The sequence below is a fragment of the Cyprinodon variegatus genome, unplaced genomic scaffold (genome assembly GCF_000732505.1).
Source record: "Cyprinodon variegatus isolate N-32 unplaced genomic scaffold, C_variegatus-1.0 Scaffold73, whole genome shotgun sequence".
Lineage (NCBI taxonomy): Eukaryota > Metazoa > Chordata > Actinopteri > Cyprinodontiformes > Cyprinodontidae > Cyprinodon > Cyprinodon variegatus.
In genome coordinates, this window is record NW_015150526.1 from 468,422 (window position 1) to 496,338 (window position 27,917).

At 38.5% G+C, this 27,917-nt stretch overlaps 1 protein-coding gene across 2 annotated transcripts; it reads right to left on the minus strand.

The window, feature by feature from the left end:
• Nucleotides 1-1,063: 1,063 nt before the first annotated feature.
• On the minus strand, nt 1,064-26,785 carry gigyf2 (GRB10 interacting GYF protein 2). 2 transcript variants are annotated; one of them, XM_015372578.1, is made up of 29 exons: nt 26,694-26,785; nt 24,780-24,831; nt 24,472-24,628; nt 24,235-24,330; nt 22,569-22,677; nt 19,687-19,792; nt 19,512-19,552; nt 19,380-19,412; nt 19,119-19,223; nt 17,243-17,454; nt 16,954-17,101; nt 15,933-16,184; nt 15,670-15,842; nt 15,172-15,328; nt 14,912-15,078; nt 14,045-14,139; nt 13,322-13,450; nt 12,471-12,601; nt 12,284-12,384; nt 11,005-11,145; nt 10,750-10,908; nt 10,416-10,673; nt 10,213-10,332; nt 7,568-7,801; nt 6,324-6,523; nt 6,043-6,194; nt 5,755-5,951; nt 1,938-2,079; nt 1,064-1,845 (listed from the first exon to the last, which is right to left on the minus strand). In XM_015372578.1, exons 2-29 carry the CDS (start codon nt 24,815-24,817, stop codon nt 1,778-1,780), a joined length of 3,921 nt encoding a protein of 1,306 aa, XP_015228064.1. In that variant the 5' UTR covers nt 24,818-24,831; nt 26,694-26,785; the 3' UTR covers nt 1,064-1,777. The 2 variants fall into 2 exon arrangements, with proteins under 2 accessions (XP_015228064.1, XP_015228063.1); XM_015372577.1 differs by having other exon boundaries at nt 19,512-19,573.
• Between the last annotated feature and the right edge of the window lie 1,132 nt (nt 26,786-27,917).

Below are 27,917 nucleotides of genomic sequence, written 5' to 3' on the forward strand. Positions count from 1 at the left end.
CTTCCTTATCCACCTCAGCTGTGCAGTGAACCTCTATAGAATAAGTAGCTTAATAGAACATAAAAATCTGTGATTTACTGACATAAACATTGACCAGAAGATTGGTGGAAAATAATTTTACATGATGTATCGCATAATCTATTCCAGTTTGTCCTCTTTAAATGGCCTAAAATGCAATGCTGTAATATAAATGTAATTAATAAAAATAATGTTAATGTTCGTTTAAGTCAGTATCTTTCCTCTCCATTGATGTCTGTTTTTTTTTGGTTAAAAAAAACCCAGACATGACATTTTCTATTTGTCTTTTTTTTTTTATCAAGAAGCAAACACTCCCTCTTACATTTTAAGAGCTAAGATATGGACCCTATGATGTATTTGCCTACCAGACCACATGGTTCAGTTGTTTTGATCCATCAAAACCTTGTTTTGACAAGATCACTTTTAAATTGCTTCCAACTCCAAAGGTAACGGACAATCCTTTCACACCAGTACCTCCCTGGAGAAAAAACCTTGAGGCAGAGTCAAACAAATGCATAGATTGTTTTTCCACTGAGCTGTAACCACAGGTAAAGGGACGCAGCCCACTTTGTTGAGAACCTACACGAGACCCAAGGCTACAAGGAGTCTCATCAGCTTAACTCAAGACTTTTCCAGGCATCAGAACCTGTAACTGTGAAGAACTTTGTCTGGCATGCATTTAATTTATTCTCAAGTCAGAAAATTTAGACTGTGTAAAAATCCAAGTTAAATCATTATCAGCTAAAGAAAACTTACATTTTTGCTATCCAACCTACTGAAGCACCTCTATGCAGATTTCAGGTTAATATCTGGCTAATCGTATAATCAGTTTTTTTGTGAATAGATGCTATATATGTGTTCACTGACAAGAATGTACCTTTAAGACAACAGAACCAAAACTTTTTAATAAACCTGGTGTGATTATTTTATAAAAACTGATGCAACCCATGAGATCCAAGTAATTTTCATCTTCTTTTCATTACAAACATAAGGTGTCAGTGTGTTGTGTTGATCTTTATGATGATGCTGAACAGTTCAGACACAGATGTGAACAGCCCACACATAAGACTGTTTTATTGTTCCATACTGTTATAAAAAAGTATGACTCCAGCAGATCCTTTTTTATATATTATAATACAGATGCAGAATTGAAACTTTATTCCTTTAACAGCCTAGTATTTTACAAGAAATAGATAACTAGTTGGAACTTTTGAACATGTCCTTAAAACAGGACATAAGCGGGCACGAATCCTTGGGCTCTACTTTGCCGTTAATATCCATGAACAACCAGCTGAAAAGAATAAGGGGAGAGGGGGTGGGGTAACGGGGAAGAAGTGAGGGCTTTCAATAAATAAAACAAATTCTAAGCAAATAATTTCTTTATCCCTTATGCTATCCCACTCGTATATCCACACTTCAAATAAAATCCACAATCGATAGAGGCCAATTTTGAGATCTCTCTCTGTGAGAATTGGATGCAGGGAGTGGTTGTGGATCAAACAGCTGAAGCCAAAAGAGATGAAGATCTCTGAGGGCTCTGCTGATTTGGCCCGGTAGATGTCACATGCACCAGTTTGCTACAGGTCAGTTTGCTAGTTAGAAACAAAAAACAAACAAATAACTAATAGAGGTGAAGATGGATGGAAAAACTTTAAAAAAAAAAATGTTTTTTTGGAAACTTGAGGGGGGCTGGGGTTTAGGTAGAACAGCTGCTGTTCAAACTGGATACAGTCACTGGGATCTGCTTGGCTGCAGTCCCTTAAAAGTCCTCCAAAGTCTCGATTTCTCCCATATTCAATCTCTCAGACGATGCATTTACAGAAAAACCTAACAATAAAAACAGAAGAAAAGGAAAATTTGTTACACAGCAGATATAGATCTTGTCTTTTGAAATTCAATAGATGGAGAACTGAGCTCACCTAAAAGGCTTGGGTCAGCTCGGACCATTTTCTGCTTCTTTTTCTTCTTCCCTGAGGTGACCGTCTCAAAGCGTTGTTGCTGGCTGCTCGTATGGTTGGACTGGTAGATGGCTGAAGATCCCGTCCCACCCCATACCGAATCCTTATAGAAAAACAACAGATAACGTAAGACTAATAAAAAACAATTCAGTAACCCTGCTTTAAAAATTACAGATAAGACAACATGTGTTTGTTTAATTCAATCAGCCAAACATGCACCTTTTCCCACAAAAAGGTAAAAATACATGAAACATCTGTTAAAGTGTTAAAGCTTCAGCCTTCTGCCACATGGATGAGCAAACATGAGAGTAACACTATATACATATCCACACTGCAAAAAATTGAAATCTAAATAAGTCATTCTTTTTTTTAAATAAGTGCATTTGTTCTTGAATTGAGGAGAGACTGTTAATGGAGCAAGATAATTAACATTTAAAATAAGAAAAATAAGTGCATTGACTTATTTCAATCACATCCAATCTAATTATCTTAGTAAAAATACTCATTCCAGTGGCAAATCATCTTATTGACCTACTCAAATTAAGGGTAAATGTATGTAATTTAAGAAATGTTTACTTATTTCTAGATAATTTTTGCAGTGCATATTTTTCCAACTGCCCCCTTAAGAGTCAGAGCATTTTCCAGTTCTGCTCCACCTTAAAATAATGGGTAAAATATGCATATAGTTGAGGAAAAGAGATCAAAATGTACAATATGTAATAGAATTTCTACTTTGTATTCTGCTGATGAAGATTCTCAGTCATCCAGGTCATAGTCATTCCGTAAAAGTTCAAAAAATCCACTGGACTTGGTTTACTCCAGGAAGCTTTCTCAATTTAAATGTCTGGATCCGCAGTGAGTTTGAGTCTTTATATAGACAAGGCCTTGTATTGCTTGGAATATTTGCACGTTTCCAAGCAATACAAGGCCTTGTCTATATAAAGACTCAAACTCACTGCGGATCCAGACATTTGAATTGAGAAAGCTTCCTGGAGAGGTGGCGAAACGTCTTCAAAACTTGGAAACCAAGTCCAGTGGATTTTTTGAACTTTTACGGAATACTTTGTATTCTCACTTTCACAAATTATTTTTCTGTGATTTTTTTGAATAGTTTGCATCTAGACCAAATATGAAGAAAAACCTTTGAATTACAGCAGATGGTCATAGATTGACTATCAACTAATAACAAGTTTGTGTTTAGTGCACTACTTAACTTCTGCTAGGTTAGGTTCTGCAAACTAAGGTCACTGATAGAAATCACCACTGGCATATTTTGTCTTTGGGCATGACCAAAACTGATGAAAAAAGCAAGATCCTAAATAAATCCAAGAGGAGATGGTTTGAGGTAAAAAAAAAAAAAAAAAAAAAAAAATGGTCTCAGGTTAATTAGTGTCTCTAACAGGCCCACCGTTCACTTGCAGGATGGAGTCCATCAATCTATGGTTAGCAGAGGGATTTTAAACCTGTTTGTAGCCTAAATGCTGCTGCTGCACATGCAGGGGATTCAGCCACCTTTGACAGCATGATTGAAACCTGACACTGAAGATAATACAGAAAGCAGGAATGGGAAGCTGATTTGGAGGAACTGAACTGAGGATTGCCAAACATGTCGCCTGCAGCACATGCTACACTTTTTTGTTACACTGTGTGTACATGTGTGTGTGTGTCTGAGAGAGAAAAGTTTTATTGTGCTTATGACAGGTGCTCGTTTTGTATGCAACAGTTTAATGTTTTTAACATGAGCTTCAAAATTGGTTTAGAATTGTGCCGTATTTTATTGAGATATGCAGACACCGTAGCAGTTAGCATTAACTGTCACTGATTTCTTTATCCGGTTAGCAGTAGTGAAGCTAATATTTTATTTTACCATTTACCACCACCCCAGTTTTAGCCTGTGCAAAAAAGCTGGATATACCCAAATGCACCTATAAAAAGACTTCTGTTTTGTTGATTGTTAAATTTTAACCAAAGTAATTACAACATGTTTAAAAGTTACTTTTTCCCCTTTCTGAATAAAATGTGATTTCTAGATACCACAGGCAGAACTTACATCGGCAAGCATGTGTAATTTACTAAAGCGGTTGTTCCTGTTGTTGACATGTGTCCAAAGTTTGACATCAATTGGGCAAGGTATGTTGATGCTATACGACATTAGTATGAAATGGGTTCATTCCGCATATTGTGCAAAATATGCATCCAAATGTGCCTCAGACTGTTATATGAATTTTATTGGACCATAACATTTTTGACTTTATAGGCCACAAATATTCTAAAACGAGTATCTATTTTGAAGGGGATTAAACAAGTATGTATTATCCCAGTTTGAGGAGATATCTCTCTCAGTCAAGTAGCTCTCACACCACAATAACATGGAGGGCTAACACCAAGTTCCAGCCATTGTTTTACACCTAATGTCAATCAATTACGTAAACATCTCTGTGCCAGAACGTAAGGCTGGCAAGAAGAGAAGTGGGTATGCGCAAACAGGTTGTGAAAGAAGTTATGATCTACAGCATGTTGTCCGACGACAGTGTCTAACTTCACTTGCACCGCTTCTCCTGTTTGTATGGTAAAGCCTTCCGGAGTGGTGGGTAAGAAGGAGAAAACGAAGAGAAAAAAAGGCAGCAGAGAAAGTTTAGATTGCTGGAAGAAGCGCAGTGAACTGGTGACAGAAAAGTGAAATGGCGTGCTCAAAGAGGGCCCATTTTGAGTGTGTTTGGCTTAACCTGCTGCTGTGAAGCAGGATTCTCCACCATGACCATAATAAAAAATAAATATCAATCCAAGCTCAAAATGAGCACCTTGATATCTGCTTGAGAATGGCTTTGACGCCATTCAAACCAAGGTTTAAGGCCTTTGCAGGGCAGCATAAAGCAAACTTCTTTTATTAAGCAATAAAAAAAAAAGAAAAAAAAAAGAAAAACAGTCAGTTCAGGTGTTTTAGAAAATATGTGAATCAGGAAATTGTCTATATAACAAACTGAAAGATTATTCCTTATTTCAAAAATAATTTATATTTTAAAATTGAAAAACTTTCTATTTTTATATTATTTATTTAAAAACTCAATGCATAACATGGATGCATAAACACCTGCATTTTATTTCAGTGTTCAATTCTGTTTAAAGTAACAGATTATAATTAAAAATGTCTCCGGACCTTTACTGGTTGATGATTCTTTTTATTCAGATCTCGCTAATTCTCAATTGGTTACCCCTGCTCTACAGGATGACTTTTTTAACCGGTAAACTCTGGGTTTGTTTGACAGCAAACTAAGAGGGAGACAAAAACAAGCAGACCCAACAGTTACAAGAAGCTTGTGGATTTGTATATTTCTGTCAGATAAAAACTTTATAGTTTTAATTTCCAAAATGAAGAAAAGAGTTTTAATGAATTACACCTGTATAAGAAGTTACTTTTTGAAAAATACAATTTGATATAAATTTTCTGTGAATTATGAAAAAAGGGAGTCTACTGAGCACCACTGGACATTTGTAAAGCTGGCTTCGGTAGGAAAGGCAAATATTTTCATAACAAACATTTTTGTAATCGGTAAAATAATTTGACTGGTATGATTATTTTGAGAAGAGAAAATGATGCTGAAAAATAAATTGTCAGGCTCACCCAGAAAAATAAAAATGGCCATATATCACAGGCGGTGTAGACTGGGAGGCAAAGGGTTAACATATCATGGGGCAACAAATCTAACTTTTTTGTTAGCTTTACCAACCACTGCTTTCTAGACCTTTAAACAACTAACAGAAGTTCAGGTTTTCTTACTTGCTGCTTCTGCTGCCTGAGTTGCTGTTGGCTCGGCAGCCCTTGTTTCTGTTGGTTAGCGTTCTGTTTGGCACGACGTTCCAGGAACTGCTTGGCAAAGTCCTTGGACTCAGGAGTGTCACCTAGATAGTTCCTGATGTAGTCATGCACCTCATAAGGAGAGTCCACTTCCTTCAGGAAGGATGCAAACGTAGGAACTGGCAGGAAGACAGATGGAGAGTTATTTGAGACTCAGACTTCATCGCTGGCTGTGGGTGGAGAGGTTTTGTGAAATACTTTCAGATTTACCATCCAGGTTGTTAGCCGTGTTGAGCGTATGCAGGGTTTGCTCGCACCACTGCATAAATGTGTCCTGCTGGCTTTTACTGACACCCTGGAACAACTTTAGCAGCTTCTCCTCCTCGTCGACCTTCTTACTGGTCCGCCCACTCAGAGAGTTACTTAATGTGGAAGACAAAGGACCTCAGTAAGAAGAGAGTATTACTCATATCTCTCAAATTAAGCCATGGCTTTTATCGCATGCTCTGACTAAGACACAGTTTTTTTAATTTGGCATCCTAAACAAATACCTGAGGTTGGCGTTTCCTTTGTTGTTTTTCTGGGTGTTGCCTTTTTTGGTCTGAGGAGGGGGTTGTTGGACAGCCTCCTTCACGGCCTCATCCCAGAAACCCATGTTTGAGTTGTGCGTGTCGCCCCATATACTGCTAGAGTCCGAGCCCCAGTTAGTGCTGGTGTTAACAGACCCCCAAACTGAGTTACTCATCGATGTCTGTGAGGAGAAACACAGTGCATCAGAGGTTTAGACCAACATCAACTCTTGCAATGAATCTCTATTTTATTACCCCATTATCAAAAAGCTGCTCACAGAAAAAGTTTGTGATTGTCAGTACATGAAATGTGGCTTTCAGGAAGTAGGAAATTCAATCTAGCATTACTATAACATTACTATAACTGTGAAAAGAGCGGGAAACAAAAACTTAAAAACATTATTTGATATGTTTTACATTTTAAACCAAAACTTTATACACATGATCCTATTTCATCAGGTATAGACAATACTCTCTGAAGTACAACCTAAATTCTAAACTCATGTTTTATGTCTTGTCCCTGTAATAGAAATAACTATGCTGTGCATGGCTTAACCGATTAAAACTTTACAGAATGGCTGTCTCTTCTAAGTACCAAATAAACTGAACTGCCTAATAGATACAACTTGATTAAATCTCCTTCAAACTCAAATGTAAAATCGCTTTTTTTGTCCAACAATGGGGAAATTAACTCTCTGCATTTAACCCATCCCCTTGGGGAGCAGTGGGCTGCCACTGTGCGGCGCCCGGGGAGCAGTGTGGGGGTTAAGCGTCTTGCCTAGGAACCCAGAGTGCAGACTGTGGGGATCAAACCTCATACTTGCAACCTTCTCAAGCACACTGCTCTAACCCAGTAGGCCAACACTACTCTACAATGGGGAGATAAACTTTATCTGAGAACATATTTAATGCAGTTGTTATATTAAACAGCATTTTTTCCGTCACTAACAGGGAACAGAAGGAAAATCTATAGGAGATTTGGTTCACTATTAAAACACTAATTATTAAGTTTGACTTCATAAGTGAGACTTTTCAGAAATTGAAGTCCAAGTAACATTTTGTCATAATTTCAGTGTTTATATTTGAATAAAAACGGTCTCTTTTGGTTTGACAAACACCACCTGCCCAACTGACCAATATAAGGAACCATATTTATCTTTACTAAGAAATTACACAAGAATTAAATGTCCCCCTAACTGCAGAGATGTTGTTATCATGTTACGTACAGTTTTGTTTTGAGGTCGAGTCTGTTGGCTGACAGCTGGATGCTGTTGGTGTGTTTGCTCCTTCCTCTGCTTCATCTGCTGGGCCTCCTCCCTCTGAATTTCCAGCAAAGACTTTGTAATAACGGGCTGTTTGCCAGCGTTCCCCCAACCAGAGAGCTTGGCATGTGTCTGCTGAGCTTGTTGCAGCGCCTGCTGTTGCTGCTGCTTTAGGAGCTCTTGCTGCTGACGTCGTTGCTGACAGGGTGAGAAGACCACCAAGGTGTTATTAGCAAGGACAGGTCACACGTTAAATTAATTTATAGAATATGAAGTGTCGCTCTAACATCACATTTTGTCATGATCAAAGCCAGCGATCTTGATGATTTTTAACTAGAGCTTTGTGCTTTATCACTGTAAATTAGTACAGAGCTGTTTGGGTAAAAGAAGCACCAATTACTTCAAATCACTTTAGTCAGTAAAGCCTGTATTTTTTAAGCCACCAAATTTAACAGCATTCTTATATTCTGTTAAAGTACTAAATTGCATAATGCAGCAGTTCATATAACTATTTCTATTTTCCTAATAGGCATGCAAGCTTGTCTGCATATGCTGTTCACCTTGCATGAACACAACTGTTTAATTCTGATTCAGGGGTACATATACATGAATTAATAAAAAAAAAACATAACTAAAATAAGAAAAAGGAAAATGCAGTAGCATGCGAGGTAAAAATGTGTCTTGTCCGCTTCAGGTTAGAGGCGAGTTCTGCCTCAAAGGGAGGAGTTCAAGTATCATAGGGTCCTGGTCATTAGTGAAGGGAGAATTGAGCGGGAGATCGAGAGACGACTCTGTGCAGCTACTGCTATAATGCAGACACTGCATCAGTCTGTTGTGAATAGGGCTGGGTATTTTTGCCAAAGTCCCGAATCGATTCGATTTTGATTCATGCAGTTCTTAATCGATTCGATTTTGATTCATGCAGTTCTTAATCGATTAATTTTGATTCATGCAGTTCTTAATCGATTAATTTTGATTCGATCTGTTTTTACAATAATGAAAGTGGTTCAACTGTGTTTTCAAAATACTCATGTATTTTGTTTTTTCCTGTCACATTAAACACAAAGTGCACACTTGTTAATCAGACAGTTTAAACATGAGATGTGAACAAAACTGTCTCATAAATGTAAACTTGTTTGTGAAAAGTGAAAAAGTGAAGCCTCACTCGAGCAAGCAGACATGACACCACAGACCTAAATTAGCTGCATTATCTTCAATGCATATACCATATGTGCAGCGTTGTCTGTATCAACTACAGGGTGTTTGCTGGTCAGCCCCCATTTGTTAATGTCTTCAGTCAACCTATTGGCTATATTTGCAGCTGTCTGAAGTAATCTTAAGTGCATCGTTCCTGCTTATTTGAATGCAGGGGTCACGCGGGTCACTATAAAATGAGTCTCGATCTCATTGCCTAGACATCGATTTTGCAAAAATGTGAAGTAATCGATTCAAAATCGATAAAATTGATTTTTTTACCCAGCCCTAGTTATGAAGAGAGAGCTGAACTTTTATTTACCAGTGCATTTACGTTCCTACCCTCACCTATGGTCAGGAAATCTAGATCATGACCGAAAGAACGAGATCTTGGATACAAGAAGCACAAATAAGCTCAGAGAAGAGCTGCCTGTACTGAAAAATTTCTTTACAGTATCCCATTTTTTTCTCCCTTTAAGGATAAATTTTCATTTGATGAGCAGACTGACGACTCACTGGTTCAGCACCGATGTATCTGAGCATGTACCCAATATTCCCTGAATGTGCTTCGGATCTGAAAATAATGTTTCATCAAGCTTGCCATTTTATAATGAGTCCACCTAGCAAACAATCAAAGCGTGATATTTAAGATGGATTTTGTGCATACTCAGAAGTGATTGGCATCCAGCTAAATTCAGACACCGTCGTCAACTCTACATCAGGGGGAAAACAAAACTAAAACTTAAGTACGAGCGCGAGCTACGAGAATGAGCATAAGACTGCTGTAGTTCCCTGTTTAACCAAATATGCCAGTATCGTTAGAAAACTCTCTAATGCTTCTTTAATAATGTTTTTTTTTTCCTCACAAAACTCCCAAGGAGAATACTTGTTCTCTTTGTTATGTTCAAGCAGAAAAACATGAATGCTTCTAATATTTTTTGTCAAATGTCGAAACATTCACTGGTATAATCAGATTTTCCTTGTATAACGTAACAGAGTTAAGGTCGTTTTTAACTGCACATTTCTTCTTTGCGCATGTGACAGTGAAGCACTGTAGGATTGTGGAGTGTTGAACTGAAGCACCGAAGCAAAGTCAGCACTGTGGTCCTTTTAAGTGTGGAAAGAACTTTAATACAAATTAGTTATCAGCAATATTAATATCAGACAATTATAGAGGACAGGAAGGACATGTGCATAGTTAAGACCACATGCTGATATGCGCAGGTTTAACGGGCGTTCCGAGGCCTTTCAATCATATTTTAATCCGGTGCACTACAGGATTTTATTTACCTGTATTTCATTACACTGAGCTTCTAAACAGTGACCTACCTGACTATAAGAAAAAAAAAAGCTGTGTGCTTTAAAGAGGGTGACCCCAGGTAACAGATTAACTTTATTTTTATTATGGTTCCTACCTCCTCACGTGCCTGTCGTTCTCTCTCCTCCTCTAGTTTCTGGATCTCAGCCAATGACAAGGCATTTTGTGTGTGGTTGAGATTGGATGACTGCTGTCCCCACTTAGAAGAAGATGGAAGCTATAAACAGGACAATAACACTTCTCAACTTTAAGGCCATTTGATTCTGCTTTTAAAACCTAATGGATGTTGGGAATCCTGACCTTCATTTGTGCGAGCTGCTGTTGCTGCTGCTGTTGCTGCTGCAGTCTTCTGAGGGCCTCTTGTTGCTGCTGTCTCTGCCTCTGGAGCTCCTGTTGTCTTTGAGCCTCCTGCTCCCTTCTTTTTTGCTCCTCCTGCTGCTGTGCAAGAGCAGCAGCAGCTGCAGCAGCAGCAGCAGCAGCCTCCTCCTCCAGGCGCCTCTTCTCCTCCTCACGTCTCCTCAGCACCTCTAGTTCCTCTTGCCTTTTACGCTCCTCTTCCTAATTAGGAGGACAGTACTGTATTATAATAGAAGTATTTTATGTAAATAAATACATAGATCATTTGTTAGTTTACTTGTTTACGAAGGAACTCTTCCCGTTTCCTTTTCTCTTCTTCTTCCCTCCGCCTTTCCTCCAACCTTCGGAGGGCCTCCTCCTGTGCCTTCCTCTCCTCCTCCTCTTTTTGCCTCCGTTGTGCCTCCTCTTGTTCCCTTTGCAGCCTTAGTGCCTCCTCCTAAAGATCCAGTATTAAGTCAGTGGCAGTAAAGATAGAAATAAAAATATTTCTTCAAGTCTTTTCCCAGTCTAAACTGATATTGTTCTGTCTAACCTGTTTTTGCCGAGCAAGCTCCTCTTCTTCCAAACGCTTCCTTTCTTCCTCTTGTCGAACCCTGAGTGCCTCTTCTAGACGCTTCCTTTCTTCTTCCTCACGTTTCGCTCTCAAATCTGCCTCTCGCCTTTCCAGCTCCAGCTATCAACAGAATAAAACTTAAGAGTTAACCGCATGATTAAACATCGACAAAACCAAAACCCCCTTACAATCTGATGTGATCACACCCTTTGAGAGCAGATTCTTTGCAGAGTTGAACTGACATTCATGACCATGTGCGGTTACACACTCATCTCTAAGATATACAAGGCCACATTCATTTATCATTTCTTTATCCAAGAATCGATCGTAAGAATAGTTCCATGCGCGATTTAAGAAACCCTATGTTTATTGGCCAATTAAGATTTTGGATAAAGACTTTTAAGGTGTCAATCTATGCTTGAGGCAAACACTCGAGACATGGCTGCTTTCAAAGAGTCTCCATAATCACTGCGTAATGATTTGCATTTAAAAATATTTATTTCACAAGCATAATTACTCTGTTCAATTCAGTTTATGTCATCTCAAGGCACATTTCACTAGATCATACAGTCAAATTGATTCAAAGTTTTCTATCTAAGGAAAACCAGTTGATTGCATCGACTCATTGACTGGAATGCAATCCCTCACACTAAGCATGCTTGTAGCGACAGCGGAGAGGAAAAACTCCCTTTTAACAGGAAGAAACCTCCAGCAGAACCAGTGTGAGCGGCCATCTACTGAGGCCGACTGGGGTTCAAGGAGACAGAAAAGGGGACACAAAAAGCAACTGTAAAAGGCGGTCCCATCCAGGAAACACACAGCCAGGCAGAAGATTATTAACAGCTGCAGTTTAGAAAAGCTGGATGAGGTCCTGCTTCCCTCTGACAGCCCTCAAACCTGCATTAACAAAGTTGCGCAGAAGAGGAAATGTCACACTCTTGCCAACGAACCACAAACTTTGGGCAGTTGATCCCTTCTGTATGCATTTCAGTTAACTCTGTGGGAATGGATGTGTATCAAATGACCCAATAAAAAGAGCAGAAAGACAATGTGCTGTATATGTACAAAAAAAAAAAAAATCTATTTGTAAGGCTGCCTAAAGAAACTTACGAAACACTGTAATAATCAGGAAATAATATTTCAAAATCCAGACTAGTGTATGTATCATGGGGATTGGGATGTTTTGCCTCATTTCAACAGCAAGCAATAGTCAAATACCAGAAATAAGAAGGTTTTGGTCGGGGAACGTGATGCTTACCTTCGCAGATCTTGCTTTCTCAAACTGTTGCATCTGCTCAATAGTTGGAGCTTGTGCCACTGAGTCAATAGGCAAGTCCCACACACTGCTGCCTTCCCATGCTGTGTTCAACATAATAAGATGCGTTTTTGTAGTTGGGTATTTTTACAAAAAGCAAAAACTGCTTAACATGAAAGACAAAACTCACTGGTTGTAGCAACCTGTGGGAGGTTCGGTTTACAGGAAGCCTGAGACGATGGATTCTGCATTTCCCACACAGAACCAGAGTCGGGTACTGGCAGGGATCGAGTAACAGGAGGTAGAAGACTCTCAGAAGCACTTCAAGAACAAAGGAAGTGAAATTAGAGAAAACCCACATTTTACTGAAAATGCTGCCAGGAATAATAAAAATAGAGCTTCACAACATTATATTTAAGTTTTTTTTCTTTATAGCATTTTTATTGTCAATATATTGTCACAGGTACAGAGCAACGAAATGAACTCTCTGTATTTAACCCATCCCCGGAGTGGGGCTTGAAATCAGAACCTCTGCATTCTAAGCACAATGCCCTAACCACTAGGCCACCACTCCTCTTAGCCATCCTGCATTTTAAACCTTCCTTCCCAATGATATATTTCAGTCAATTATTTGAGTGTCGTTTACATCCACACCTGATAAAAGGAGTGAAGAATCAAATATGCTTGATATACATAGGATCTTTGTGGACATAAGGTATGCAGCTTTTATACTCTGCAGCTTTTCCTCTTGTATGTAATATTCTGTCCGGCTCTAAGTGGGCATGAAGGACACAGACAGTAGGCTTGAAACACCACACGCCATGTAGAGTTAGAAATCGCAGTTGTTTCCAACATTTTCAAAGCTTTCTCATGTTATCCAAATGTGACTTTGATCTCTTTCCATGTGTTTATGAGCTAAATCACAAGATGTCTCTGGAGGTTTGTATTTGTGAAACCTCCTCAGTAGGAGCTGCTTGTCCACTAAATGAGAAAAATAAGTAAATTTTTAAGGTTAGTAAGAATATATTAAAAGTCTCATACCTTATCTTTAAAGCCTGGTATTGCTGCAGAAGCATGTTGATCTGCTGTTGGTGCTGCTGCTGCTGTTGGACAGGAGCCGAGTTCAGAGCTAAAGTTTTCTGCTGGGCCAACGCCTGTGCATATTGCTGCCTGTTTCAGAACATCATAGACAAAAGTAGAGGAAACAATTATAAAAAAATAACTTGATTAGAGCTACCAATTAATAATCAAATAGAAAAAAATCCCAGTAGAAAATTCTAGAGTTTTTCCTCTTGGATGGAAAAGTTAGATTTTTCTGTGTGGTTTTAGTTTAATTACCGCTCTAAGAGAAAGACTGGCTCAGTAAACACCATGTTTTAGAGTTATACTTTTCCTTCACCAGTTATTCAGCTTGTGTAATGTTAAAATAACCAATCAGAATCATTGTTTCAACCCTAGATCGTATCATTAATTATAATAAAAGACTCAACAAAACATTGTTTATGGTTTAGAATGAAAGTTTAAAGCTTTAATCCATAAATGGGCTTCATTTGAATTAGGAAGCTTAAAAAGAACAGAACAGATTATCGATCCAACAGATGTAAACAGCAGCAGTATGAAACCTTCTGTTCTGTTTATAATAAAATACAGCAGTGTTATGGAAATGGAAAACGTATGTTTCTGTATATGTCTGGTAGCAGAAAGACCTGTGAGACCATGCTGAATGGTTTCTCTTTGGAAGTGCTAGATAAGAGCCTCACATACCTGAGGAGGTACTGATACTGTAGCTGCTGCAGCTGGTAAAGGTTGAGAGCGGTTAGCTCCTGCTGCCTCTTTAACCTCTCCTGGTCTCCATCAGCCTTTAATAAAGAGAAAAATAAGTCAGTGCAGTCCAAAGAACATTAACAAAAAAAAAAATTATGGCACAAACCGAAATGGAAAATATCAATGCCTCTTAAAGTTTGTTGGTAGATTGGATGGACTATATCACCATCTACAGGTCAATGGATGTAACAAGTAAAACAAGAAGAACAAACATCTGAAGCATAAAAGTCTCATCTACAAAACAAAAGTAGTTTGGACTAGTTTACGTTTAGACTCACCACTCAGCCACATTGTTTATAGTTCATGGAAACTCCAGTCCCCTAACCTGTTCTATACTGAAACCGCTTTTTGTTTATTCTGAATTTCCATGAGACATGTAAGCTATGCATAGAAGACATGTTTTCAGATTTAGAAGATACTATCTGCCCACATTTGTAGACTTAGTTTTGTATTCCTAAAAAAAGCAGATGAACTGCATAAAGCGTTCATTTTAATTTGAATTATTGACAGATGATAGAAACGGCTTTAGCTAATTTAAAGGTAGCTAAGAATAGAAAGCTCACAAAATGGAAGTCAAAGAACATTATGTGAACAAAGCAGCAGATTGACAAGTCAAACGCCTTATCTAATTTTAGCTACAAGGTAGATAATGAAAATCTCTTCTCAGCTTCAACATCAAAAACAAACTGCTGATTTATCACCTACTTTTAATTTGCTCTGACCTGGGCTTCAAGCTATCACTTGTATTTACTATCACAGTAACTATTCTGTGTCGTGAAATTTCTCGTATTTTGCAGGTGATCTTACTTGTAGTGGTGGCGGTGCGGGACCTGGAGTAAAGGGAACCCTCCCCCAAATTTTCATCATCTCTCCCAAAGGTTGAAACACTTCATCACACCCTCTTTTCACCAACAGAGACATGGTGAAGTAACCAGCTTGAAACCAGTCAGACATCTCGTGATTACCGAATGGACCTGAAGATATAAGGGCGGGTCAGAGGTCCAAATAAGAAACAACGTTAGGAAAATATTGACAATGACAAAAAGAAAAGCTTCTTGCATTCTCACCCTGTATCTCCCCCTGTGGATCTTTATAAAACCACTTGAGAGCAGCTTCGTGAGTGAGAGGCAGGCCTGCAGGTTTGGGCTTCTCTGAAGTCTTTACTGCAAGTCTGTCATCATCCACTCCGCTGTCCTGGAGGTAAGCTACCATCTTTTCTGCCTCCTGCAAAAGAATCGAAAAATTATATGGTTTCAAAAGAGGAAAAAACTCCGGATGAACCAATCAAAAAATCTGGCCTGATTTAAATATTAACCCTGATGTAAACAACAGTCACGGATGTAGTAGGTATTCAAACTGGGAGTCTATACCAAAACCTTAGAACTTAACTAAAATCATCTGACACTGATGTTACAGTGGATATATCGTGCATCCCAATTTAAAGCCAAGAACATTCACATTTGTATTAATAATCATACAAAATTGAATTTTCCAATATAAAGAAAAACTTTAAATGACTTCCTGTTCAATTCAGGATAACTAGAGCCAGGGTTTTTAAAACCTACTTGCTCAAAATGTTTCAATCCTTCATCTTCATCAGCATCATTTGTCACGGTGGTGGGCCTGCTTATAGGCGTCACAATATTTGATGTGTAGAGTAAAGGATTGCTCATTGCCACAGGGACTTCTACAGGTTTTGGCTGTGGTAGATGAACAGTGGATGATGGAGCAGAAGCCTCTAAATGAAACAGAAAGAAAAAAGCAAAAAAAAAAATCTCAGTTTTGGGGTAAACACAAAAGTCAATTAATACAAGAAACCAATTCCTACCTGGTAGGGTGGTGGAAATGTGGGTCATGGGGTGTGATTCCAGCATGCTATTAGACATTGGAACACGAAGGGGGGCTTTGCAGGGCTCTGATGGAAGCTCCAGGGGTGGGTGCCTTTCAGCTGGTCTTTCAGACTCTTCTTTTCTGCTGGGATGTTTCGGGGACAAACTCTGAGGAGGCGGCTGGGACTCGGGGAGTGATGTAGCCACAACTGGAACAACAGATGGACCATTTTCTGACCCCCTAGTTAACTCTGAAACAAATAAAGATGTACAAAATGAGTTAATTAGTTATGGCTCAAAACGACAATCAGATCAGTAAAAAGGCTTTTGCTTTGCTCAGACTACAAAAATTAAAAGGGGAAAAAACATTGGCTGGAGAAGTTTGTTTCTTTTTCTTCCAACAACAGAACAGCTCTGTCTGCTCAACAATACTGGGTGGGTCGCCCTGAGGCAGCTAAATGAAAAGCTTTGCATTCTTACTGTACATCACATTAGAGGCAAAGGTGCATGTGAAGGAAGAGCACAGTAGTAAAGAAGTTCAGGCGCATAAATACATTTAAATGCTCCGGTGGACTTTCTTCTTCATGCTTTTTTTGTTCTTCTTCAGCAAACAATTCTTCCCTCAAAACAATCCATTGCAACAGCATCGCCATAAACCTCCATCAACCAAAGCCTTTTTAAACAGTTTTTGTACTAAAATATTCTGTCATGATTTGTGGACATTAAGATCAAAAGAGAAGCATGACCTTCAGTTCAGACCCTGTAATTGGGTGAAAGGGTGGAGTCAGAGAAAAAAAATTTGCACGCCAAGGAGAAGGCCAGCGGCTGGAAGTTGGATGGGATTTCACTGGGATCTGCAGTGAAGTGGGCTGCCATTCAGCTGGCGTTTGACTGGGAAGGGCCATTTTGAATGGCTGCTATTGTATAAATTAACCTTAGCTAAACTTCAAATTATATTGAGATTAATCCATTTATGCAAGAAGAACAGAAATTCTGACCAAGATGATGAGTACAACTGACCTTTTCGATCCGGTTCTCTTTTGGCCTCTTTTTGCGTTTCTTTGGTCTCCCTGGATAAACTACCTTCCTCCTCCTGACCCTCATCATATTCCTCCAAGGGTCTGAAATCAAGCTCTGCTTCTTCTGGGATTGGTTCCTTCGACGCTTTCTGATAGCAAAAGAAAACATTTATAAAAGAAATCAACACCAGTGTCATCTGACCTATAGGTCACAGATAAAATGCTCTTTTCTAGAATTAAATGACATCATGCCAGCATATCACTGCTTGTCTTGCCGCAACATGTTTTACCTTTAGAGACAGAAAAGCGCCTGAAGAGTCAAACGTCCCTGCTTCTTCATCTGCGTCCTCCAGACACCACTCTGGTAAGCTGTCCCGCTCATCCTCCAGGCTGCCACTACCTGACCTTGGTCTCCTGTAGCCACGCTCCTCTTCTCTTGCATCGAATGGGAAGCGCCGACGTTGGTCTGGGTGTTCCCGCCACCCTGCTGACCGAGGCCCATCTGGGAAGCAAAAAACAAGTTTGAACGTGGAACGGATTTTTTCCCTTAACTATCTGCATTTTATAGTGAAGTAAATACAAGAACCTTGGTTATGGCTACAGATATTTAGATATGACACCACCTCCCATTAAAGGACAGTGTAACTGGCTACAGGGTAATTTATCACTCTGGTACTACTGGATGAACAAATCTAAAATATTAAACCATGTCAACCTCCAATATTTCCAGCAGGAACTCTGCAGCTAAAAAATTCAAGGGCTCAATGTCACAGGAAACCTCTGCAGCCATCTTCATCTGTGGTCACACGTAAGTACTGTTTAGGAAGCTAGCAAGAGTGAAAGGTAACTTGAACGAAGACTTCGCTCACAGAGCAGGTCTTTATACTCAATTATGTTCTTTTTTTTCTCCGGTCCAATGTTTTCACTGTAGTTATTCATTCTACTAAGAAAATGTGGCCACTATCATACTTTTATGTGAACTGGACACCAAACCAACCTGTAATCACTTTATAATGGTTTGATTTATTTGAAACAAAAGCACAATAATGAAGTTGAAACTTTTAAGGCACTTTATATTTATTAGCAGTATCTAACAACAGACTTCACCTGCAAAGCTTTACTGTAGCTCAGATTTTTAAGAGATGGACAACTTTTTAAAATGTGGCAAGTTTTCTAAAGAGAAAATGGGTGAAACCTCAGAACTAGGAATGGGCGATACATCCTAAAAAACAAATGTCAGAATCTTTCAAACCAAACCTCATTAACTTTTTTTTTTAATCCTTTTTGTTTCATAAAAACAAATTAAAAATGACTAAACTTGCTTTTAAAAAAAGATGACTCTCCTTTTAATCATCCCTTTAGGGAGTTGACATAAATTTCAAGTGCAAGCAAATACCAGCTGTGTAACATAACTGTGATACAAGTTGGCAGACCCTCCTATTTCACAACAATGAGAATAAAACAGAAAACATTTGGAGCACAAATAGCAAACTTTGAGCCTTCTATGCAGGGAGGCCGCCAGGAAATTGGGACCGCATCAAAGACATTGACATTCGGCCCAACAAAACTGCTGATTGAACTGATTTTCTTTTTATATTTGAAAAATATAGCGGGGTAAGTCTTGTCTTCCCCTTTTGGGCCCAGCCTCAGTCAAGGACCCTTAGAATTATCCTATTTTATCCCCCCAACACGGCACCCCTGCTTCTATCTGTCGCAATACGGACAGTAGAAGTGTGTTACTACGGCCAGCTGGTGTCGCTCAGGTATGGGAGAGTCAGAAAACAGTGGACCTGGAGCCTTCTAACGAGTGAGTCACGGGTCTGGTCAATCAAAAATCTGAGCACCTGCTGGTATTTTGGTAGATCTTTGAGAAAGACTTCCTAGAATAACAAGTTGGTAGAATGTACCTATTATTTTGTTAATGACTCTAAAAATTAGAGCACAGCTTATAGTCTATGAGAAATGTGTACCCTTCTCCCAAAAGGTAAGCCCACAGTCATAAAACAGACATGACACAACCCACCAGTACATTTATCAAAGATGATTCATCTAAGATAAATGTTAAGGTGATGTTGTTACTGCAGAGCCCACCTGGGCGTAGGGGGCACCACTGCTCAGTGTCCTGATGAGAACCTGCCAGGCTCCAGCCCCCCTCATCATCCTCACCGTTCAGCTCGTCACGAGAAGTACGCCAGTTCTCACTCTCTGACCGCGTGAACTCATGCTTCCTGGGCAGTCCTGTCCCGCCATCCTCATAGGTGGCTCCTCTGGCTGTAAAAAGGAGTGCAAGGCCCTAAATCAATTATACTGATTAAAACTAGCATCTTAAGGTGAACATCAGAAATCACTGAGCAATAAAAAATGTAGTCCTGCTCATAAGTCCCACATTTCCAGTGAGTAACATCAGCGTTTGTGAAGTAGACTTACTATGATTGATCTGAAAATGTCCAGGAGCAGCTTCTGACATGTTCAAAGAGAAAACAAACAAGGAGGTAAACTACTCCATTTGCCAAAACAGTCAGACATATATTGATCTTTTCAGTTAAATGTGAAACCAACCTGGGTCTTTTCGACCTGGCTTTTCAAATCTTCTATCTCCCCTGATTGAAAAAAAGTCATCACTAAAAAGGAGCAGACTAGTCAAAAACACGCATCACACAGAACATTGTATGTGGTCAAAACAAGGCTTGGTTTTGCCACAAACACTTGACATCAGAAAATCTGCCTTCAATACCTTTCCTCCCAGCTTTGAGAGCGATGAATTTCTCTCCCCCCACGGCCAAAACCTTCAACGTCGTCAAAACTTCTTTGGTAAAACCCCCCGTCACCTCTTCCCCGCCCTAAAAGCAGAACCACAAATAATATGAGCCACAGGTGTTTAAACATAGATATGATTCAGAAAGTCAAAATGTTCCTTAAAAAAAGCATCACAGACTTAATTTCAAAACCCTGATCTTAGCTTTTAAATGGCTAAATGGTTTTGATCCTCTGTAGGGATGGCTATGGTTATGGATTTTTCATTACTACTAATCCTTCTTGTTAATTTGTATTTTATTCAAAACCTGTATTGATATCATTTTTAAGAGCAACAAATAAGTAATGTCTTTATTATTTTTTTTTACTACTTTTTTTTACTATGAGAGAGGGGGAGAGACATGCAGGAATGGACCACAGGCCGGATTAGAAACCGGGTTGCCCGCGTCAAGGACTAAAGGCCAATTTACACTTCTGACGCATAGCCTCTGCAACCGTCAAATCTGTCACAGAGGTTCTGCAAACCTTGTTGCGCACCTCAAAAAAATCCTGACTACGCGCCAGTCGCAAACCTGCACAGACCTCAAGGCGAAGTGCTTAGACAAAAAGCAGCTGTGATTGGTCCTTGGTACGCCTTTTCGGCTGTCTGTGTGGTCGTCCTTCTCGATTCGGTGCCGGGGCGCACCATTTTTAAAAACCGAGGAACAACTACAATGGACAAGTACGACAAAAGGATAATCGAGGAGGTTTCGGAAGTACAACCACTTGTACGATGCCTCAGACAAATTATATAAAGATGCCATGGTCTCTGCCAAAACGAAGTCCTCGTGACCATCCACCGAAGTTCTCGTGAGTCCTGGAATAGGCTCCCCCTTGCGCTTTGGCAGGTCACTACTGTGAGTCCCTAGAAATTCCAGACCAACGGTGCAGAAGCATACCAGCAAAACTGGTTCATGACCAGACCCAAGTGACATTTGATGTGTGCGGTTTCAAAAGTCTAATCTGCCCTTTAGGCCTCCATACAAAGGTTTTGTGTGCTAACCACTGCGCTACCAAAGCACACCCCACCAATAAATAATGAGCACTGACTATTTTTCAATTTGTAGGAAAAGTGAAAAATCAATTACAAGTACAAAATAAAATAAAACAAATAACTTTTCATATAAATAAAAGGCTAAAACACTATATTATAGATAAAATGCTGCATAATTCTAGGAGAGAAGATTAAGAAAACTAACAAGACAAAATGTGATGAAAAACATTCTAAATAGGCTTAAAACAAACAGAAAAAAGAGGCAGAAACCTACAGTAAATGAGATAAGAGGCTGTGTGAGAATCAGTTACAGGGAGGGATATAAGTGCTGTTTCAGAGGAAAAGAAAACACCATGTTTACATTATATGTGCATCCCGCTTTGTAATTCAGAGCAAATCAGCAGAAGCTTTTCTCAGGCTGGACTCATTTTCAAAGGGGGGTAACAGACTGAGGCTGCTCTCTTCATTCATCTGATTGTACGCTAAGATTCCTGCACGGCGATAAGGGCTGACCTCCACCTGTCAGTGCGCTCACTGCTTCCCGAAGGCAGTAAACTCAGAATGATCTGTGCTTTCATTTGTTACCAAAATCCCAAACACTAAAACGTTGCTAGAATTGTGGCGAGTCGCTACGGCTTGACAATATGGCTTAGAAATCAAATCTCAAATTTTTTCATAGTTTTTTTTTTCTGATTTAAGTTTCATAACAAAAATAACAAATTACATATATTGCTTTCAAAGAAAAGCTTTGATTTCAAACATCCCTTCTGGGAGGAGACCTTAATTTAAAGGGAAACGAAACTCAAGCTGTGAAATGTGGTGTAAAATAATCATGTTCCACAAAAAAACAATAGAAATTTAAATAACTAAATTTGCAGCTGATGGTTTTAAGCTGAAAGCTATAATTAAGAGATGTCCAAGAAGAAAAATTTATGGACTGATGTCACTCAAAGCTGTGGAAGGACAAGAGCAAAATAAAATCCAGCTTTTCTAAGGAAGGAAATTGTCACAAATAAAAAATTTTATCAATTGAATTCATCGATTAATCACCCATTCTTACAAATCTCTTTTGAAAAACACAAACAGATTTTGAGAAGTTTTGTATGGCCTGTAAATAAACACATTGCTACATTTGAACTTAGTCAATGTATAAATACACAAAATGTAAGTTATTACAAAGGCATACAATTATTACCTTTAATTATACAGATTAACCATCAGGATTTAACATATTACAACATTCACTAGTTAATGAATTAGGAAGACAATATACCTTGTGTGTGGTATGGCAGCAGAAAGTTTTACTGTTAAAGAACTTAAATTAAACCTTTGAATTTATAAAAATATTCATGCACTTGTCCCAACCATTATGTTAGTTGTTTGCATATGAATAAATGATGTCAAAAACACAGGTGTCTGTAATAAGAACATCACAGGAGATTTGGTAAAAGCTCTAGTCTTTAATGTAATTATCATCAGCCTCGTTTCTGAATGTCAGGATCATGGCCTAAAATTCAGGATTATTCCTTTTCCAGCTGCAGAGGTTTAGCCTGTCAACTGTGGCAAACATCTCTGTTCAAAGGGAGGTTCAGTCCTTAGAATGAGTCTAAAACAGCTGAGCTTTAGCTATGCAGGCTAAGCATGGCAAATAGAGAGTGATACTGTTACACCCCATGTCTTTAAGAGTGCAACAAATGCTGGGCTCTTAAAAGGCATCTTAACCACCTGCAGTTTTTTTCCCCTCTTACGCCCCACACCACTAGCACAACAAACAAAAAATTAAGCTTGAGGTGACTTATTTCCCTCGATCTTCCCTTCGATATTCTTACCTCTACCTCTAGATGTACTTCGGCCTCTTGGTGCTCCTACTATGGGCCCGCCCCCTCGTCCTGTCAGACGGAGTACAGCTGCACTGTTTACAGACATGGAAAAATTTCTCTGCAGATACAAGGGGGTGGGGGGCAAGGGGGACAACAGTGAATACTTAAGCTTCATCCTCCACTCATACAAATGTCTGTAGATGAACTAAAAAATAAACAAGTCAACCAGGATGCCACCATCATGTTTTACTAATCTATCAACACAGTTTTAAACTAACGGATAAACCTTGTTTTTAAAAAAGGAGCCAAAATATCTAAACAAAAAAGACGTTAATTTAATATAAACCTCACAAAAATGTAAACAAAGCTTTGCACTCAATAATATATTCTGTCTTATCATAAATTTATCTTTAGTACAAGGAGCTATGTGCAAATTTACTAGCAGAAGACAAAAAGATTGCATTTAGTATATCAAATGATAAGGAGACTGAGTTGCAAATAAATAATTTTGGTCGTACTCCAAAATAAAAACAATCTTTTTATAAAACCCTTAATTTATAGTGTAATAAAGGAGACTATGCATTTAACTCACAAAGTCTGTAGATTAAAAAGATCCACATCATCAACAAATCAAACATGCATCTTTACTGAAACTCAAACAGGAAACAGAAATTTTGAGGAAAGAGCTGAAACTTTCCTTTACCTTTATTAGATGTCTACGGTATATTCATATACTACTTGTTTTTACTTATATTAATACCGTCCGATTGTTATAGCTTAGATCATCAGCCATCATAACATTCCACATCAGTAGTCACATTCTCCATATCCGCTCTGTTCCAGACCGCCTGCGCAAAGCAAAGCCTACAGCCTCCGCTGTTCCTTCAGTCTTGCTCCACTCCGATTTCCTTGGAGCTCGAGGAACATGTGTGATATTATTTAATTCATAGGAGCAAACATGCAGTAATGAACAATTAATTTGGCATAATTAAAACTTGGCATCAATCACACATGTTACTGTCCAAACATTTTCTTTTTGTTGTGGGTCTTTTTAAAAGGGATAATTTGGATCAAACAAATATGGTTCTCTACTTCCAAACTCAGCACCTCTTCATTCATGCCTGGGATAAGAAGTTTCTTTTGAATTGTGAGTTGCGCTATTGGAAGTCATTATGAATGGATTTGATGAAACTTTGAAGCCTCTCAGTAAAAAATATATGTTTTCATCAAGATGAGGAATCTGCTTCCTGGTAAGCTGAAGTACCAAGAGTTTGCATCCAATAATTTAATTAAACGGTCTTAGTTTTTGGGAATATATAAGAATTATGCTCTAGTTTGCAGTTACAGATCTGTCGTTACCATACTTTAATTTCACAAACTGAATCTTCTCGTGTTCTTTTTCCTGTTTGGTGCGATTGCAATTGCGGATCTTGACCTGGGTGGCTTTGAACGGACTGGAGCGGAGCAAAAAATAGCTTGGCTCCATATTTTGACGGCAAAGGACAGAGAAGATGTACGTGATTTGCGAAGGAACAGCGGTGGACGTGGAACAGTGCTCATTTGTTAACATGACTGCTCAAGTGAGCGGGGTGGAGTGTAGTGGTGACCGGGGATGTGGTATCTGGGGGGTCACTCCAGTAGGCCTAAGTTAAATTTTTCTTCAAGTTTTTCCCACCTGCTCTTCCTCCGTGAAAGACACGAGTGCCAGAGGTGGCAAGGGTTCTTCTTGCAATATGGGTAGAAACTCCTTATCATGTAGGTCTATAGGGATCTGGATAAGAGGAATACAGATATTACTGTATTATAGCTCTGAAGCATTTTATAAGTAGGATATAGAGCCTCTCTTAACATCTTAGCATTAAAAAGGCTTTAATCAGATGACAAAAGATGCAGTCACTGTGGAACTACCCACCTTGTTGTCCTTTACATAAAGTGCTAACATTTCTTCTCTCCCGTAACGATAGTCTGCAAGTTTATACTTTGGCAACGCAGGCGAGAGTGGGGGAGAAGTAACAGCATTGCTGCTCCCTCCACCACCGCCGCCACCACCTCCAGAGAGGGCGCGGAGCCTTGGGAAGAAAGAAAATCGGGTTAGGCAAAATGGTCAGGAGAGCACAACCTGCCTGATAGAGCAGCAGGCAGGTCTGATCTTTCACAGAAAGTGCTGCAACAAAAAAATTGAGCGCTGTTAAATTTAATCATGAATGTCAATTTGATTACCATTCAGGTCCAAAGTTAAGTGTCTGGGTTTCGGCCATTTTTCCTCAAAGTTCTAGAAATATGCAAAGAGAAAGAGCAAATTAGAATTCACTTTTTATTAACAAAGAAAAAGAATCAGATGTATGCTTCTGTGTAAAATTTTTCTAAATAAAAAAAAAAAAAAAAAAGTCATTTAATGTATGTTATAAAGTATTTACGGAAGCACCGAAAAATCTGAAGTATAGAGACTCTAGAACATGCCTTTAGCTGACAGAGCAACCCATTTAGAGCAGTAATTATGCAACAAATATAAAAATATATATGAATATTTAGCATTTAAGATAAAAAAAACAAAAAACTTTTTCATCTGTCAATGTGCTCCATCCAGAACTCCTCAAGCAGAAAAGATTTATTTTGACCTGGTTTAATTTTTTTTTAGTTTGTTTTTAAGGAACCTTTTGCTATCTGATTATTTATCAATTCATCGTAAAAATAAACAGATTAATCGATTAGCAAAATAATTGTTATTTGCAGCTTTACCTCTATATCACCTAAGATTGGGCAACCGTTACTAACATTTTAATAATGCAACTGTAATTAAATGTTTTAAAATAAACCAGATACATAACCTGTTTAAGGAGCACATCAACAGTTTAAAATTTCAATCTGCTATTTCAGTAAACCTTCCTGGATGCAGTGCCAGCATTTCACCTGTAAATGATAACAGAGGTGCTCTTATCATAAGCAAATAAAGTTTCACGCCACGAGATAAAAAACATAAACTGACAATCATCTTTATAGTCGAGGGCAGACAGCAAAGCACAGCAGAGAAGGAGTCCTCAAATAGCAGGCACACAGAGTGGGCTTGGAACACCACCGCCCATAGGAAACCCTGGAGAAGCCACGTGTAAAACTCCCCACTTACAAATAATTTTAAAAAACCAAAACAAAAATCCGTTAGAAAAGGGAAGTCACGAACACCTTTAGCTCATTTTCCCATGTTTACACAAATCAAATAATCTGACATAAAGCTTGAAACTGTTTACTTCCAAACAACTCAAAACGATGAGAAACAACTTTTAAAAACGTTGTGATTAGAAACTTAGAAAGTGGGGGTCGACATTCTACAATTTGTGTTTAATAACTGTTGGTTAGGATATAAACTTCAACTCCTAAGTGAAAGTTATGTGCTGTTAGCCATTGCGACCAACTATCTGTGTAACATCAGACTGCATTTAACCATAAAGGGAAACGCTCGGTTTAACCCTGGAAGTTACTCTAAAAGGTTAAACCGAAATAACCTCACTTGCCAACACTGTGTTAGCAGAAGTAGCGATTTAAGTTTTATATTGCAACTTTTCAACACTTAACTTTATTCGACCTCGATCATGTTATGTATTCAAAATAAGTGCTGACTATAAGATCTTATTTAAATTATCTCGGCAGTCAGTTGAAGTTAAATAAATCTTTAGCTGCATGCTGTTACCTCAGTGTATTTTTCCTAGCCACTAACACGAGAGCCAGTTGTGCTAGCAGGTTAGCTTTCGGTACCAAATACACGTCATGTAAATGTAATAACATTTTGACAGCTATTTGAATTCTATCGGCATTTGTTTCTTAAACTTAAAATGACAACAGCTGTACTAGAATATACTCTATACATTTAACCTAGAGCTAGCATGCTAACTGGTTAGCTGATAGCTCCACGCGGCCTTCGCGAGCAGCGGCGTTTCTTCGCCAAAGTGCCACGGGTTTAGCGCGACTTGACGCGGACGCCAACACACCGGAGCTCGGTGCTGCAAGGCCAAGTCAACATGGCACGTTAAACAGCAACCCCAACCAACTCTCTGCCATGAGAACATGAGCCTTTAACGCGGGATTTAAATCATGTGAATTAAGGGTTCTGGCTGGTGTGTGAAACTTTGGCCGTCTTACCTCTGCTAGCTATGACAGCTCAGGGTTTGTATCCGTGTTGTTGAGTGGCTCTCTCTCTTCGTTTTCCACAAGATGGCTGAGTGTGGGTCACATGACCAGACACAGAAGCCCGTATGCAGTGGACAGATTTGCTGAGTAGTGCAAATTATTATTCCCTTAACGACATCATGTTGAAATAATAATAACAAAGTACAATGTAAAAAAAAATAAACAGATAGCTTTTCAATCTCTAAATAATCCGCCTTTTTTTAAGAGGTTCCATCTGTCCAATATTCTACAATGAAAAATGTATCTACTTATTAGTCGTTTTTTTCTTCAGGAAGAGCAGAGGATAAAGTAAAGGAGAACAAGTTACAAAAATAGCTGTATTGATATAATTATACCAATTAGTGAAAAATAAATAAAATATTTTATTAAACAAAAGTTTAAGGAAAGATAGCAAAAGCAGTGGGAAGAGGAGAGTACTGGAAGGTGGCTTTACAGTATTCAAAGAAAAGTTGGTACAATGAGGAGAACAGGAAGAAATAGCAAAAAAGGAAACCATTATATCCAGATTACGTTTTGATCATACCAGGTTAAAAAAGTACTTTTTTTAAAAAAAGGGGAAAACATCCAACAGGAAATTGTGATTTTTGTTCTCAAGAAGAGACAGTTAAACATGTTTTGTTAGTCTGTTCTAAATATTCTGTTGAGAGAAGGGAATTGGTTAGTCCATTACAAGAAAATAAATTGTAATTAATTAAACGAGATATTTTGAAACAAACTTTAAACTTCTAAATTTTATTTTTAATTTAATGAATCACCTTTAAAAAACGAAATTGATAGAAAGAACATAAGATTTATTAACTTAATTATTATTATTTTATTTTATTATTTTTTGTTTTGTTTTGTGGGAGAATTTATATATAGAATCCTGATCCACGCTCTATTCCAGTAGATGGCGGTAATGCACATCAATAAGTTGCTTGCCAACCACCATAAAAAAAAAAGAAAAGGAAGAAGAAGCAAAGGAGAGAAAAGTTTGGGTAAAGTGAAAATCATCAATAATAACCTCACACAAATAGGATTCTACAAAACTAAAATTCTTATATTTTTAAATATTATTTCAGACATTTTCAAACATTTTCAGGAGGGCACTTTTATTGTCCAGAGGAGAAAAGGGTCGGTGCTCTAGCCATAGATATCCATAATAAAGGCTTTATTATGGATATCTATGGCTCTAGC